Source organism: Puma concolor, chromosome D4 (genome assembly GCF_028749965.1).
Source record: "Puma concolor isolate L17-30 chromosome D4, mPumCon1.1.hap2, whole genome shotgun sequence".
Classification (NCBI taxonomy): domain Eukaryota; kingdom Metazoa; phylum Chordata; class Mammalia; order Carnivora; family Felidae; genus Puma; species Puma concolor.
The window spans coordinates 71,332,864-71,347,475 of NC_141679.1; the positions used below are offsets into that span (position 1 = coordinate 71,332,864).

The 14,612-nt window shown below is 44.9% G+C and overlaps 1 protein-coding gene across 10 annotated transcripts in view; it reads left to right on the forward strand.

The window, feature by feature from the left end:
- Nucleotides 1-14,612, forward strand: part of PALM2AKAP2 (PALM2 and AKAP2 fusion) — a 448,549-nt gene that overhangs the window by 232,785 nt on the left and 201,152 nt on the right. For 7 of the 10 annotated variants that reach the window (XM_086683682.1, XM_086683680.1, XM_086683683.1 and 4 more), the window contains exons 5-7: nucleotides 5,348-5,462; nucleotides 6,316-6,337; nucleotides 11,926-12,027. In XM_086683682.1, coding sequence (XP_086539808.1) covers nucleotides 5,348-5,462; nucleotides 6,316-6,337; nucleotides 11,926-12,027 — 239 coding nt within the window. The remainder of the gene's footprint in view (nucleotides 1-5,347; nucleotides 5,463-6,315; nucleotides 6,338-11,925; nucleotides 12,028-14,612) is intronic. The other 3 variants (XM_086683690.1, XM_086683681.1, XM_086683686.1) reach the window with 1 other exon arrangement.

The following is a 14,612-nucleotide window of genomic DNA, read 5'->3' on the forward strand; positions in this document are numbered from 1 at the left end:
CCTGATGCAGCTCTGTCCCTGACGCTCAGCGCAGTGCCTGATGGAATGAAGGTGTTTGCAGAAAGTTGGATGGATGAATGCATAAATGGATTTTGAGAGGAGAGTGATCGATGCACTTCACAGAGCCATAGGTCTTTCGTATTTTCCCGTGAGGGAGGTCTGTTGAGGTTAGGTAGATTTTAGAAGACCAGTTGGCCATGATTGCACCTTTATCTCCAGTAAATTAAACCTGCACGTCTGCAGCGTGTCTTACCTCTGCTTACCACCTATTACAGTTTGCTTTTTGCTCAGAAGAAAACGAGCAAACCAGTCAGAGGCGGTTACATGCACCTGTCTCAGCCTCAGGAGCCTCGATTAACCTTGCGTATAAATTACACTTCCTGCCCATTCTTTATTTTTAGTTCAGCAGTATCTACTTGGCTCCTCCAGGAAAGCCTGCATTAGATTTCAGTCACGAAACTACAAAACAGTAGCATCTCTAGCCTGGCTGAGATGACTTTTACGAACCCCATGAGGCTCTGTTCCCTGGGACGCCCTTGGCTCCGGGACTCAGGTTTTCCACAGAATGATAGTGGCCTGGGCTGTTTGGCGCCCTCAAGACTGGGCCCAAGCCCACTTGTGCATTTGTAGAGGAATCTGCTCCTTGGATCTGACTTGCCTAGACTGTCGATTCCCCTCATTCGTCCCCTTTGGGTGAAACTCATTTGTTGCTATTGCAGAAGTTTAGTTTCATTGCTTTCTCTCTCTCTCTCTCTCTCTCTCTCTCTCTCTCTCTCTCTCCCTCCCTCCCTCCCCCTTCTCAGTTACACAGTATCATGACCCAAATCTTTAGTGCTTGAGCTATATAGCTGAGAGCTCTGAAACCCATAGGGCCAGGGGCAGGCTGGGGAGACAGTCGGGCCAGCCAGTGGGCATCAGGCCACAGAGAGGCTGCTTCACTGGGAGAGGTGAGCTACTTTAGAGTTGGCCTTTCTTCCCCCCTTTTTCAGTCAGCCATTCTTAACACGATTTTATTTATTTTAGAATCCCTTGCAGTGCCTAGTTCTGAGTCCAACCAAACAAGTTCAGTAAATGTGGGTCGAGTTGAATGTAAATCGATGTTGGTGTGGGTCCATTTAACCCTTCATGGACACATGAGAAGCTGGCTCCTTTCCCATGCCACAGCCTGTGAAATGCTGCCTTCTCAGCACTTGGTCAAAGGAGGACTTTTTCAAAAGCCATTTGTTGGTTTTATTCTGGTTAGACAAGGAATATGTGAGTTTTTTTTTAAAAAAGGGAAAATATTGAAAATTATAAAGAACAAAATTAAAATGACCCAATATCCCATTACCCAGAGGCAACTATTACTGATATTTTCTTATTATCTTTTTAAAATTTTATTAAGTTTATTTATTTTTGAGGTGGGGAGGAGCAGAGAGAGAAGGAGAGAGAGAGAGAGAGAGAGAGAGAGAGAGAGAGAGAGAGATTGAGAATCCCAAGCAGGCTCTGCACTGTCAGCACAGAGTCTAATGCGGTGCTTGAACTCATGAACCATGAGATCATGATCTGAGCCGAGACCAAGAGTCAGATGCTTAACCGACTGAGCCACCCAGTGCCCTGATATTTTCTTCTTTTCTCCATCTTAATCCTCATGAGAGTGTGCCCTGTATCCCTCCAGATTTCTCTGAGGATTAGGAGAAGTGGGGCAGGGGTAGTTTATATTCTTTCTAATCTTATATACACATACACACATTACAAATGTATATATATTATTATATGTTTTATTAGGGTATACATCCACATGTATATATCATATAATACATATATATATATATATACACACATATATAATATGTACCCATATAATATATAAATATTTGAGCTGTATCACTTAGCTCTTGTCACAATAGTACTATATGACTACTGTCAAGCTCGGTGGTTTAAGATGAATGCCATTTATTATTGCTCATACTTCAGTGACTGTACTGGGTATTTGCTGATCTAGGCTGGGCCCAGTTAAGCAGCTCTAATTTCAGGTATAGATCCAACTAGGCATGGCTTCTGACTCTGGATTGGGCTCCACTCTACTCCTGTTATGTTTTTTCTGGGGCCAAGGCTGAAAGGACAGCCATTGGCCAGACACACTCTTCTCTTGGTGCTGGTAAGGCACACAGGGACAAACCCAACTGGGCAAGCACATTCCGAGCCTCTCCTGTGTTGTGTCTGCAATATCCCATTGGCTAAAGCATATGACATGGCTAAGCCAATAGTCAAGGGACAGGAAGGTACAAACCACCCACCATGAGACCAAAGCAAACCAAGTGGCCAAGACCAACATCAGTACATCAGGGATGTATCTACTTTCCATGGAGGTGAAGAGGGGAGGGAGGGAATATGGTTGAGAATAATAGACTCTACCCACATCCTACATATCTTCCGAGGAATTCTGTCCCTTGAGATTCAATCTGCTCAGAACCCACCTGGCAAGTACTATCATCAGTCTTCCCAGGAAACTTCTAGCCCAGAGCTCCTCTACCCATTGAACTAATTCAGTTTCTGGATCATTTGCCCCATGTATGTTGCTCCTATTCCCTTTCCTTGATCCTCTCCCCCCCCCCCCCCCACACACACAATAATTTACACAGAGGTGGGTGAAAGATTTTACTGCTGATATGGAACAGCAAAAAAGAGTTGTATATCTTTTGGTTTATATATCTATGTCACTTGGCTCCCTCTCCTGTAGACTCCTGTAGACTCAAATCAAGGCTTGCTGAAGAATTCACCCTGGTCTCAGATATCCTGAAGGTCTCGGGGTGCCTGGATGGCTCAGTTGGTTAAGTGTCCAACTTTGGCCTAGGTCACGATCTCACCGTTCCTGAGTTCGAGTTCTGCATCAGGCTTTGTGCTGACAGCTCAGAGCCTTGAGCCTGTTTCAGAGTCTGTGTCTCCCTCTCTCTCTTTGCCCCTCCCTACTCATGCTCTGTCTCTATGTCTCAAAAATAAACATTAAGGAAAAAGAAAAGAAATCCTGAAGGTCTCATGTGGCTGAGTCGTGTCTTTTGGCAGTTGGTTTAGTTTCTTTTTCTTTCACATATATATATATATATATTGAACACCTGTGCCCTCCACTCCGTGATGAATTTATAATCTAGTGGGGGAAATTAATGATTGAGGGTTGCTAAACCTCAGCACTATTGAATTTGGGGCCAGATAATTCCTTGCTGTGCGGGCTGTCCAGGGTGTTGCAGGGTGTTTAGCAGCATCGCTGACCGCCACCCACCAGGTACCAGGAGCACCACTTCCACTCTCCTTGAGTTATGGGCAACTGAAATATCTCCAGACATTGCCACATATCCCCTGGGGGGCAAATCACCTCTGTTGAGAACCACTGCTCTAACATTTAACCTTTGATAAATAAGAAGAATGACCAAAATAATGTGCTAATAAATGTTCAGAGGAGGACATGGGGCGCCTGGGTGGCTCAGTAGGTTGGGCGACTGACTTCGGCTCAGGTCATGATCTCACGGTCCATGAGTTCGAGCCCCGCATCGGGCTCTGTGCTGACAGCTCAGAGCCTGGAGCCTGTTTCAGATTCTGTGTCTCCCTCTCTCTCTGACCCTCCCCCGTTCATGCTCTGTCCCTCTCTGTCTCAAAAATAAATAAATGTAAAAAAAAAAAATGTTCAGAGGAGGACAGTGTTTTTCCTGGTAGTGAATCTGTGAAAGCCTCGTGGGGTGAGTGGTGTCTCAGCTGAGGCAAGAATGGTTAGGGTTTTGAGATGAGTTTCTTGGAGGAGGGGGAAACACAGGGCACAAATGGGAAAATAAGGAGTTCCTCTCATTGTCAAGAGTGGATGCCATGTAGGTACTAGGAGGCTAGCTACTATAGGGCCATCTAAGTCATTATAAGGACCTCCACTCTTACTGTGAGTGAAACGACAAGTACATCTGTGTTCATTTGGAGGCACTATGATTGTACACAGAGGTTGTCTTCATAACCCAGAGTAATTGCTGCAAAGTCTCATCCATCCAGAGGTCATTTTTCTGATGCCCAGGAAGGAAATCTCTGAGAGGCACAGTGCACCCCTAAATAAATCCATGCCTGTGGCTTGGTGTCCTTACCCCTCTCAAGATCTCACTCTGAACTCTTTCTAGTTGAACAAACTTGGTTAGCTAGATCTCAACAGCAGATTAGAAGATGGAAGAAGGGAAGGGGCAGATAAAGGCAGACACAGACTCTGCAACAAAGCTTCTAGCACAACAGAGAGGAAAGAACCCAAAAGCAGAATTGAATGAGCAAACAAATACATTCAGACCAAATAATTCTTTAGGCAGGGGAACATCCATCCCTTCATAACCCTAAGGATATTGCTGCATAACAGCGCCACCCTAGATGCCTACATACACAATATCTAGTGAGGCAGGAAATAATGTGACACACCGTAGAACCCATGTGGTAAGAGTTCAGCACCATGGTCAGGAGTAGTGTCTGGACTTCTGGCTTGAATCCTTGGTTCAAGGCTCTGCAGCAATAAACTAGTTCCTTAACCCTGCCAGGCCTTAGTGGTTTCATCTGTAAAATGGGGATTCCTGATTCAAAAGGTCATTGGGAAGGTTAAATAAATTAAACTACGTGAATTCTTAGCTTGGTTCTTGGCAGAGATTTGGTGCTCAATATAAGTTAACAGTTAATACTATCATTTCATTGAAAGAATAAGGTACTGAGACATCTCCCAGATCATGGCTGTTCTGGAATATTCCTAGAGTCTCCTGGCAGTGACAAAATTTCCCTTTCCAAAAATAGGATGGCTGTGAAAGTTGAGAAAGTTCCAGAAGAGAAGGGCAGCTGTATCAGTTCCCCCTCCCTTTTCCCTTCTTTTGGGCAGTAGAGGATGCGCCAGTAAGAGAGATGACAGACAGCAGGCTCCCAAGGATATTGGCCACCAGCCATTTTGTAGCAGCATATTTCCCTTGAATGAGACTAGTTCTTCACACTTTAGGAGAACTGATAGAAGAACAGTTATTCTGAGATAGCTAGGGGAATATGAAGCTATTTTCCTTCAGCCATTATGTCCTATGCTATGTAAAAATATCTACCCCCAAATTAAGAACGCGCACATCAATAGGGTTAGAGGGGAGACACCAAAGCACATTTTAAAGTGGTGGCAGTGAACCAGTGGCAGTAGCTCAGGGTGGTTTTCCTTTGGTCAATGTGTGCTGAGTGGCAAAGCTGAAAACACAGGATGCCCTGTGATGTGAAATCTGGCACCTCAGACGGCCAGGAAGTCACCCCACAGGAAGGAGCTGCTCTCTGTCCCCAGGATGGCAGGACAGTAAAGTAACCTGTTCTCTGTTTGTGTGTTTTCCAGGCTGGAGCAGGAAATACAAGCACTAGAAAGTGAAGAGTCCCAGATATCTGCCAAAGAGCAAATCATCTTAGAGAAACTGAAGGAGACGGAAAAATCCTTCAAGGACTTTCAGAAGGTACAGAAAACAAGTGGGATTTCTCTGAATTTTATCCACAGGGAAGTAAGCACTAGTGAGTTAGTCCCTGGAGACAGGGCCAGTTAATATCGATGAGAAGTCTGAGCCACACATCCTGTGAAATGAGGTGCGGATTGTGTGAGGACCAGTGTCGTCCCTGACACTGAGAGCAGCCTGTCTTCAGGTGTGGGACCACCTGGTCTGCGGGGAAGCACAGAAGAGAGTCATTGAATTAACCCCGTCTACCTATTGTCCAAACCCTTCATACACCTCATGCCTAAAAAGTCATCTCCCCTTGGACGTTAGAATTCTAAAGCGAATTCTTCTTAAGCAGACTAGCCCTGCTCCTTACAGCTTTAATTTAAGTCTTTCCTTTATAAAAAAGCCAGAGGCAAAACCGTATCAAATGGATATGAATTGCAAATACACAGAGTGTAAATACTCTGAAAACAGATGCCATGTAGCGCAGAGGAGAGAACTCATAAAGCCAAGAGTTTCTGAATGTCTCAGAACCTTCCTTCCATTTTATAACCCAGGTACCCAGACCGAAGAAACAATCTAATCACATTAATTTTAAGATGGGGTTTTCTGATGTCACTTCTCCAACATGGCTAAGGGTATTCGCTGGATAATCAACATGAATCCCTACTGGGAGAAATTCAGTATAAAGTGGGAATGATAAAACTTTTCGTTAAATTTCAGGATCCCAAACATATTTCCCAGAAGAAAAGAAAGCATTGGGTTTACCCACCACAGTCAAATTCTGGACCTGGGGGAGAAAGACGGGTTAGGTGGATGAGGGATTGTCTCCCCACATGTGTGGTGATGCTCTGCCCTGCTTTTGTTTCCACAGAGCTTCTCCAATGCGGATGGAGGTAAGTGTAAGTGCTCTCTGCCCCCACTCTGTAGAAGTATTTTATCCCACTCAGCTTAGTGGGTTTCATGGACACGGGCTCACTGGGAGATGCGATGTGTTGGTGTGTAAAGACACCAGAGGGAAGGAACAGCACTCTGTACAGGACACTGAGCAGGCGCACATCCTGAGACTCGCCTGCCTCTCTTCTTCAAGGACTGTTTCTCGACTCAGTGTTTCTAGTTTTATACAGTTCGCCTGGCTCTTTCTCTTTCCCATTTGGTCCTCAAGGTTCACTGCTTGGACCTTTCTGAAAAGGTGCTCAGCAAAGAGTGCTAATATTGGGACCAGGTCCCAGGCAGGGAAGATCCCATTTGTGGCTAGGTCTCCAGGTCACAACACACATCAGAAGGCCATCATCTGGTGTTTAGGAAACCTTTCTAAGACCTGTGGTTTTGCTTTGAATCGGAAAACTTGGCATTCCTCCAGGCTTTCAGGGCAACAAGGCTGGGCAGAACATCCCTCCCTTTGTGGCCTAAGCTGGCCTTGAGCACATGAAGGGTGGGAGCAGGGCCCTGGCTTCCTGACCCCATCCTGGCAGGAGCAGGCCTTCCTTCTGTCCTCCTTTCCCGTCCTTGCCCCTGCCCTCCGCTCTCCTTACCTGTGGCCTTGGGGATGAACGTGAGGTTGTATGCTTGACCTTGTGTGAAGGTTGAATGTTGTTGCTTCATTCTTCACCTTGCTCCCCTAACTTTAGCTACAAGCTCATGAAAACCACTCCATTACCACTTTCACTATGGCCCTCAGCTAGACCTGCTTTAAAAGGCCAGGACTCATCAGAAGGATTGGATGCCATCTGCTCACCTGGTTCTGATAAAGCCCACCTCTAAACTATGAAGATGATCAGGAGCCAGAATAAGAGTTAGCATCAGTGTTTTCCCCATGTCATTTGCAAATATAAGGGAAAATATTTTTAAAATGCAGATATGGGTAATGTATTTTTCTAGATTAGCAAAGATATTTACACTAAGGATAGTTCTGACGTTAGCCAAAAAAAAAAAAAAAAAAAGGTATTATATTATTTTATTTGATTCAGGGAGGGTGGTGGTTTCTAGCAAATAAAAGGCAGGAAATCTGGATGTTTGGCCCCTGGATGATCTTTGGGAAGGTAGTAAATTAAACCTCATGTTCCTGGGTCAAACCGGCAGGGACTCCAGGAGGAAGACCTATGACATTCTAGAGCCTTCTCTAGGGTGTAGCCAAATTGGAGTTCTTGTTCTATGCTTTGGGGATAGAGCATGGACTGAAGAGGTGACCATGTCTCTCTGGGGGAATTGAGGGTGGCTTCATGGGAAGCATAGTGAGCTTCCCTAGTGCTAGGAGAGACCTGAGGCAGCATGCATAATCAGAATAATGCAGTAAATGTCAGGCTGGAATGGGGCTGTGGGGCATTGACCCACAGATGCCTACATACTGGAAGGTACACATTGACCTTTCATGCTTTTACTTCTTTTTTTTTTTTTTTCTCTTCCTTCTCAAACTGGGACCTTTCCTAGACTTATCTCTGTAATTAGGGAAGGGAAAGAGCCTGAATGTCTTGTCTCTGGGAAGGCTGTGTGGCACATGGAGACCCTCATAGCCTATGACTTGATAACAAGCAAAACTGAAGCCATGTTATAAACCCTTGCCACTCTGTCTTTCATTTTCACCCTGAGTTTCTTTCATTTCCTCCTCCATTACTTCCCACTATTTGCATCCATTCCCATAAGTGGTTCATGGAGGTGGGAGGAAACTTGATCATGACTAAAAAGAGCCTCTAGAGAAAATTGCCATTATTACTCTGCCCTCACTTTTTGGCAGGGGTACCTCAGGCTCAAGGATGCAAAAATCTTAGGGATCCTAAGAAATGGCCAGGAAAAGGTTTCTGTGGTCTTAACCTGTCATTCTGGATTATGATTCCTGCCATCTCTGGTTATAACTAAGTCTGGGGGGACCTTTCCGTTGTACCACATCTACTGGCAAAGAAGGAAGTTTGAAGGAGGGAACACATCCTTCCAAGAATGCGGTCGATGTTTAACTCACACTGTGGGCTGAGAGTAAAAACTGAAGCATGTCCAGTTGAGGGACTCTGGAGTGTCTGATTATTTGATCATTCTTTGGTTTCAAAGGCCCTTTGATTTCAAAATTGCCAAGACCACTCTTAGAATTAACCACCTGTCACTACTAAGAACTAACACAAAATTATTAAGAATAATAATGCCTTAAGAAAAACACCCTACTTCTGAAATGCCGATTATGGAATCCAAGGCCAGCTAGGATTATATAACTGTACAACATGCTGCAGATAATCAGCAAAAGCATTCCTAGTTTAATGAGGTGCCAAGGAGATGGCTGCTGGTGTGTGCCTGTGTCATGATCCCCCTCAGGTCACCTGAGCATGTCACCCTAAGCATGTCAGAGGACATATAAGGGTACGGAACTGGTGGATCACCAATGGCTTCGGATTGTGTGGTAGTCCTAGCAATCTAGAGACATGTATTCCAATCTTGAGTAGAATTCCCTGGCCACATACGTTCTGACCCCCACCTCACTTCCTCCCCACCCCGTATGCACACTTAGTATATAGCAGAGTCTTCATCAGTTGGGTGGGTTTGTTGTTACCGCCTTAAATAGGCATAATGTCTTCTATAACTATAATTTGGGTATAGTACGTATCCTGTGCTAGCCATTATTTACCCACTGAGGATCTAGGCCAGAACTGGCAAAGGAAAATGTGTATCCTGGGCCTATTTCTGCCCTTGCTGTATGATACTGATCTTCTTAGGTTTTCATCTTGTCCAAGTCTGTGGTGGCCAGAAGCCATCCCCCTATCAACACCTTTATACCAATTGCTGGGAAATCTCAGTGTGTCCTCAGGTGCCCATAAATCATGTTTTCAGGAGAGTGTTCATCAGTTTTCTCTAGCTTTGGCTATTCATATTCTTCATAGCTAGAGTAATATTTCAGTAGTGCCAGAACTAATAAGAAGCACTGATCTTACATTTCTACTGTGGTAATGGCCATTCTTTACCTTCTCGGATGATGGACCACATTGACCTTGGCAGGAAGAGGGCAGTTTACAGATTGAGGCTATGTGAAGAAATTCTTCCCATGGAGGCTTTGGAGGCCCTGTTAATTATTCCTTGTGTTGGTCTATCAGCCACCTCCTGGATACATAGCTTCAGGTTTATGACTTAATGATGTATTGAGCGGGCTGCCCTGTTCTCCTTCTCATGCCCCACTCCTCTTCACTCCCTCATCTCAGCAGGAGTGTGTGGCCCCAGCCCTCCAAGAGCTGTAGTTCTCAAGCTTGTAGCCAGGGAACAATGGGCAAAGGTGACTCCACCCCCACTCACTTCGGGGCTAGGAGCTGCCTCCGGTGGAGGCTAAGACACAAGCCCTGGAATCCTGTGCTCTTTCTGATACAGGTGCCCTGCCTGCAAGTGCCTTTAGTTTCTGGATGCTAAAACTTTCAGTATCAGAGGTGCCCCAGAAACTCTGTATTTAGCATAGAATGTATAGACACACACGTGACCAGTATGTGGGTCCTCACCTGGTCTTAATGGCTTGACCCTTCATCTCGTTTGACTACAGAAAGTCAGATTTACTGAGATCTCAATCCACAGATTTCTGGAAATCCTCAGGGAAAACTCACAAACTCTGCAAATCTTCTCTGGTCATCTCTTGTCCCCTAAACTGCCCCTCTAGCCACACACTGCTGTTCTAATCTTTCCCTGGGCTACTGTCAGAAGTCTACCCCTACACCCTCAAGATCAGCTTATCTGAAGCCTCTGCTCTCTTCTGGTCCTGCCTCATGCTGGTTTGGGGCCCAGACTCTTCCCACAACTCCCCAGGATGAGAGTAACCTAAGTTCAGGAATAATAGAGAACCATGCGCAACCTCAGACATGTGGCCACACTCAGAACCTTTGACTCAAACCAGGCCCATCTTCAGGGGATGCCCGCAGGCTGCCTCATGGCTGTCTCCCAGTCCCCTCCATCACCCCAAAGGCCTAGTTTCCTTCTTTGCAGCAGAGGACCCTCAACCATGTGTGCCCAACCTAGGGCCCACTCTCCAGCACACATAAGGCCCCGGAGGGATAGTCACTTGAACCTCACCATGATGAAAGGCTTGCCCACCTACTCCTGATGTCCTATTCCTTCTCCCCAAATGGTTGATATGGAAAAACCCATTCCCTCAGTGAAGCTCCACCCCACCTCTACCCACAGAGTGTGTTCCTCAAAATATAATGGTCCAATATCAGCACATTCTGGATTGTTGATACTCACATGCGAGTCAGCAAATGGTCTAGCTGGTGCAGAACTGAACTAATCCTAATCCTCATCCTAATCTAGTGTCTGTCCATGGTTCTCTCCAGCATGCAATTTAAAAAGGAAAAATGAAAACTGGCAGAACAAAGGCAATATCAATGGGGATACAGAGGATGGGACGGATGTAAGAGATGTGAAGGAGGTAGAGGCTAGGGGGCTGACTGGGCACCGAGAGGGAGCATTCAGGGCACTGCCCAGGATCCTGGGTGAATTGTGGTGCCAGTAAGCTGAGACACAGAGTACAGGAAAAGCAGCAGATGAGCACAGATGGGAGTTCTGTTTGGGACATGTTGAGTCTGAGGTGATTAGGAGAGATTCAGTGAAGATGTGCAGTAAGCAGCCAGAGGGACCCCTGAGGAGCAATTGGCATTCCAGGATTCTGGGACATGGTCCTGACATAAGGAAGGAATCACATCATATAGAGCCCAGTGCTCTAGAACGTTCCTGCCTTCCCTTTCCCACTTCTCTCTGGGAGATACACAAATTCTTCTCCTTCACCCCCAGTGGTTTCCTGCTTTCCTCTGATTTGACACATCTGCTAAGGTTCATACTCCGCAGAGTCTCACCTCCCAAAATGGCCTTATCCAGCTATTTTCCCAACTGGAGCTGGTCTCCCTGCTTTTCTTGGCCATGTTTCCTACAACTGGGCTAATGGTGAACTCACTGGCTGTTGTTATTTGGAATCTCAGGGTTTCCTGGCTGAAACACTAACCTGAAGTATTGAAATTGTAGGATAAATTCTAGAGTTTTGGGGTTTTGTTTGTTTGTTTGTTTTTTATGTCTGTAAAATAGGTCTTCTGAATGATTCAGGCACCGGAAACTACATTTGCAGTTTAGGGATTGAGCCCCAAGTCTATTTTTCAGTACTGTTTAAGGCATATTTCTAGTTTGATGTCTCATGTTTGGTCAATTCTACCAAGTCGATAATGGCTCTCACTAGCCAAACCCCTTTTCCCTCCTGAACTCATTGTACTCTTAGTATCTAGAGCTTTCTGATGAATCTTTTAATACATAGAGCAGTCCTGGGGCTTGAGCTCTCTGGCCAGGATCCCTCCTACCTCAGCTACTCTGCTGAATACCAGTCACTGAGCAAATGCTTGTCTTTGTTTACCCTGATCCTCTCGTTCAGTGGCCGCCTCCGCGGTCCATTATGTAGGGCAGACAAGCTGCTGTCTCGGCAGTGAACCCACTGGGCCTCCCGACACTGTGCCTAATTGCATTCCCTGTTCTCTGCTACCAGATGCAGTAAATTACATTTCCTCCCAGCTCCCCGACCTGCCAATCCTCTGTTCACGAACAGCAGAACCATCACCTGGGCAGGACGGGACTAGCAGAGCAGCTGGTAAGTCCTGGGGAGCTATTTGGTTTTGATGCCAGGACTGGACATGGGGCTTGGCATTTCTCTGAGCTTTAATAATAAGGGATGTCCAGATATCCTCCCATAGGGGACCTTGTCCTCAGCCCAGCCTCAGACATAGAGTTTACAGTGGCCACAAAGTGCAGGAACTAGGCCCTAATACGTAATAAAGGACTGAATAGGAGGGAATATTGAGAAAATAATAGAGCATTTTCCCCCTAACTTTAGTGTGGTCTGTCTCTCATGGTCTTTGTATCTCTCCTTATTCTCAAAGTTGATCTGGACTCTGCCTGCAGGGGGTTTTATTTTCCATATCAGAAACATACAAGATCAAAGGAGCTATGGTGGAAACTGGGTGGAAATTATCTTCAAAGTATATGAGTATGTTGCCAAATCCTTTGGGAATAGAGCTGCTTGCATATTATAAACATATACTTCCAAGTCCCCCATTTCTGCAATGATTTCTTAGCTACTGTGGTGTACTTAGGGGAAAGGTAGCAATTTAAAGAACGTATGTTTCTTGCTAATGTTTTTCACAATGGTGAATTTAAAAAAATAATACATTTATGAGTACAAAGTATATAGAGAGCTATGTTTTGCCTTATCCAATGTGAATGTGCCTCAGAAATCAGAACTGATGGACATGAAAAATAAATCTATACCAATCTTTTCACTCTACACAGAAATGCAATGAGGGCCAGCGGGCTAAATGAAAAAATGGCCAAGGTCAGTGACAATGTGGATGAGTTCAAATATGAATGTGAAATTATGCTTTACATAATCTAGGTGAATTAATTTCTAAAATAAATCTTATAATGATACTTTCCATGAAACAAAATAATCATGGACTTCTAAGCCAGAGAAATCTTTTTTATGGGCCAATCTGAATATTTTGTGAAGCAAATATTCCCTCCTTATTTTAATGTAAAAATAAAATAAAAGGGCAAGTAAGTGTTGACACAGTTGTGCACTGATTAAATATCTGTGGGATGTCTCCATAAACATCTTAGCATATCAGTTTTACATACTGACTTATGGAGTTGTAGAGTTGGGTGGGACCTTAAATGGTGTGTGGTCAAACCCTGGCCAGGTCCACATGTCCCTGGACTGATAAACTGGATCTTGCGCCTACAGGCATGCTGTAAAGGAATCACTGGCAGTAGTTTAAGCCACAGACTCTCAAATGCTCCAAGGAGCACTTATGAGATCAGATAAGGTAATAACTGTTCAACAGTCACATACCTTCTGCTTGTTATTGGAGCCTTGGTTGTTGATAGTTCCCAATAAGTGTGGGTAAACAGCTTCCCAGCCCCTTTCCACAACATGTTCCCGGACCTCACAGGACAGGTGATATGATCCAACTAATGGATCAGCTCAGGGAGAGGGTAGAGACAGTGTGTGAGAACTAATTTTTAAGGGGGATAAGAGTAGCACTGATAGTCGAACAGTGTAATATGCAAGAGTAAAATGTTAATGTGATTGTAGTGCTGGGTCTGTGGGGCTACGTGCACTATCACAACCTAACTTCCTTCATAGTTGAAGATGCTGCAGAAATATAGTGATCCAATGGCAAATGCACTTTCCAAAAAAAGTATTATGTGATGAGAATCTTCAAAAACAAGTTTATGTGTACTTTTGTTTATTACTGAAGAACAAATTTGCATAGATATATCTAACTGTGGAAATATATACGAGCAGAATTGTGGCTGGAATCGCATTTGATGTGGTTAATTCCTTTGTCTAGACTGCTTTTGGAATGGAGTGTCCAGATTCATGATCATTTATGGCCAATAGTGACGATACAGAGCATGGATAGCATACCAAATAATGGCACTCACCACTAGAATTCTTTTTCCTAGATATGATCCATCTTGCTTTATGAACATCCTTTTGGAAACTTTGCATAATCTTGGGGCCATTTTAATATATGTCACTTGTCATTACTCAGTATTCTGGTTGTTTGGAGTTTGGGAAGTTCAGGATTGTGTATAAATGGGGATTTATTTAGCATCATTGCTTTTAGAATTAGGTGGCGTCTATTCCAGTCAAACATGGAAGCCAGGGTATAGCCGCCCTCCAAAGAGGGTCCTCAGACACAGTCACACACCTCAGTTATTGGAGCTTAGTGTCCCTCCAGGCAGCTCATTCTAATTGGTTCTGACCCTGGGGAAGTCCTTCCTCTGATGGAGCTATCATTCGTCTGCCTCCATCTCCCCCCGTTGGTCCTTATCCTGCCACCTGGAGCCACTCAGAACAAACCCAAGTTGATTTCCCTTTAACTATTTGAAAATGACTGTCATTTTCTGGTCTTTCCCAGATCCCCACTCTACATGCCCTTGACACCCTCCGCCATCCTTGTCCCTCCCCTCTGAACACTCCTCACTTTGTCTCTAATCTTCCTGAGCTGCAGTGCTCAGAGCTGCTCCATGCACTCTTGGCTGGGCTGATCTCCCCCCAGCCCAGAGCGTGAAGCCACAGACCATATGACTCACTTCGCTGGTGCCATAGCCTTTCAGGTTCAGGTTCTAAGTAAAGCCTCAGAGTCGTTTGACATGTGCCACTGCTCATCC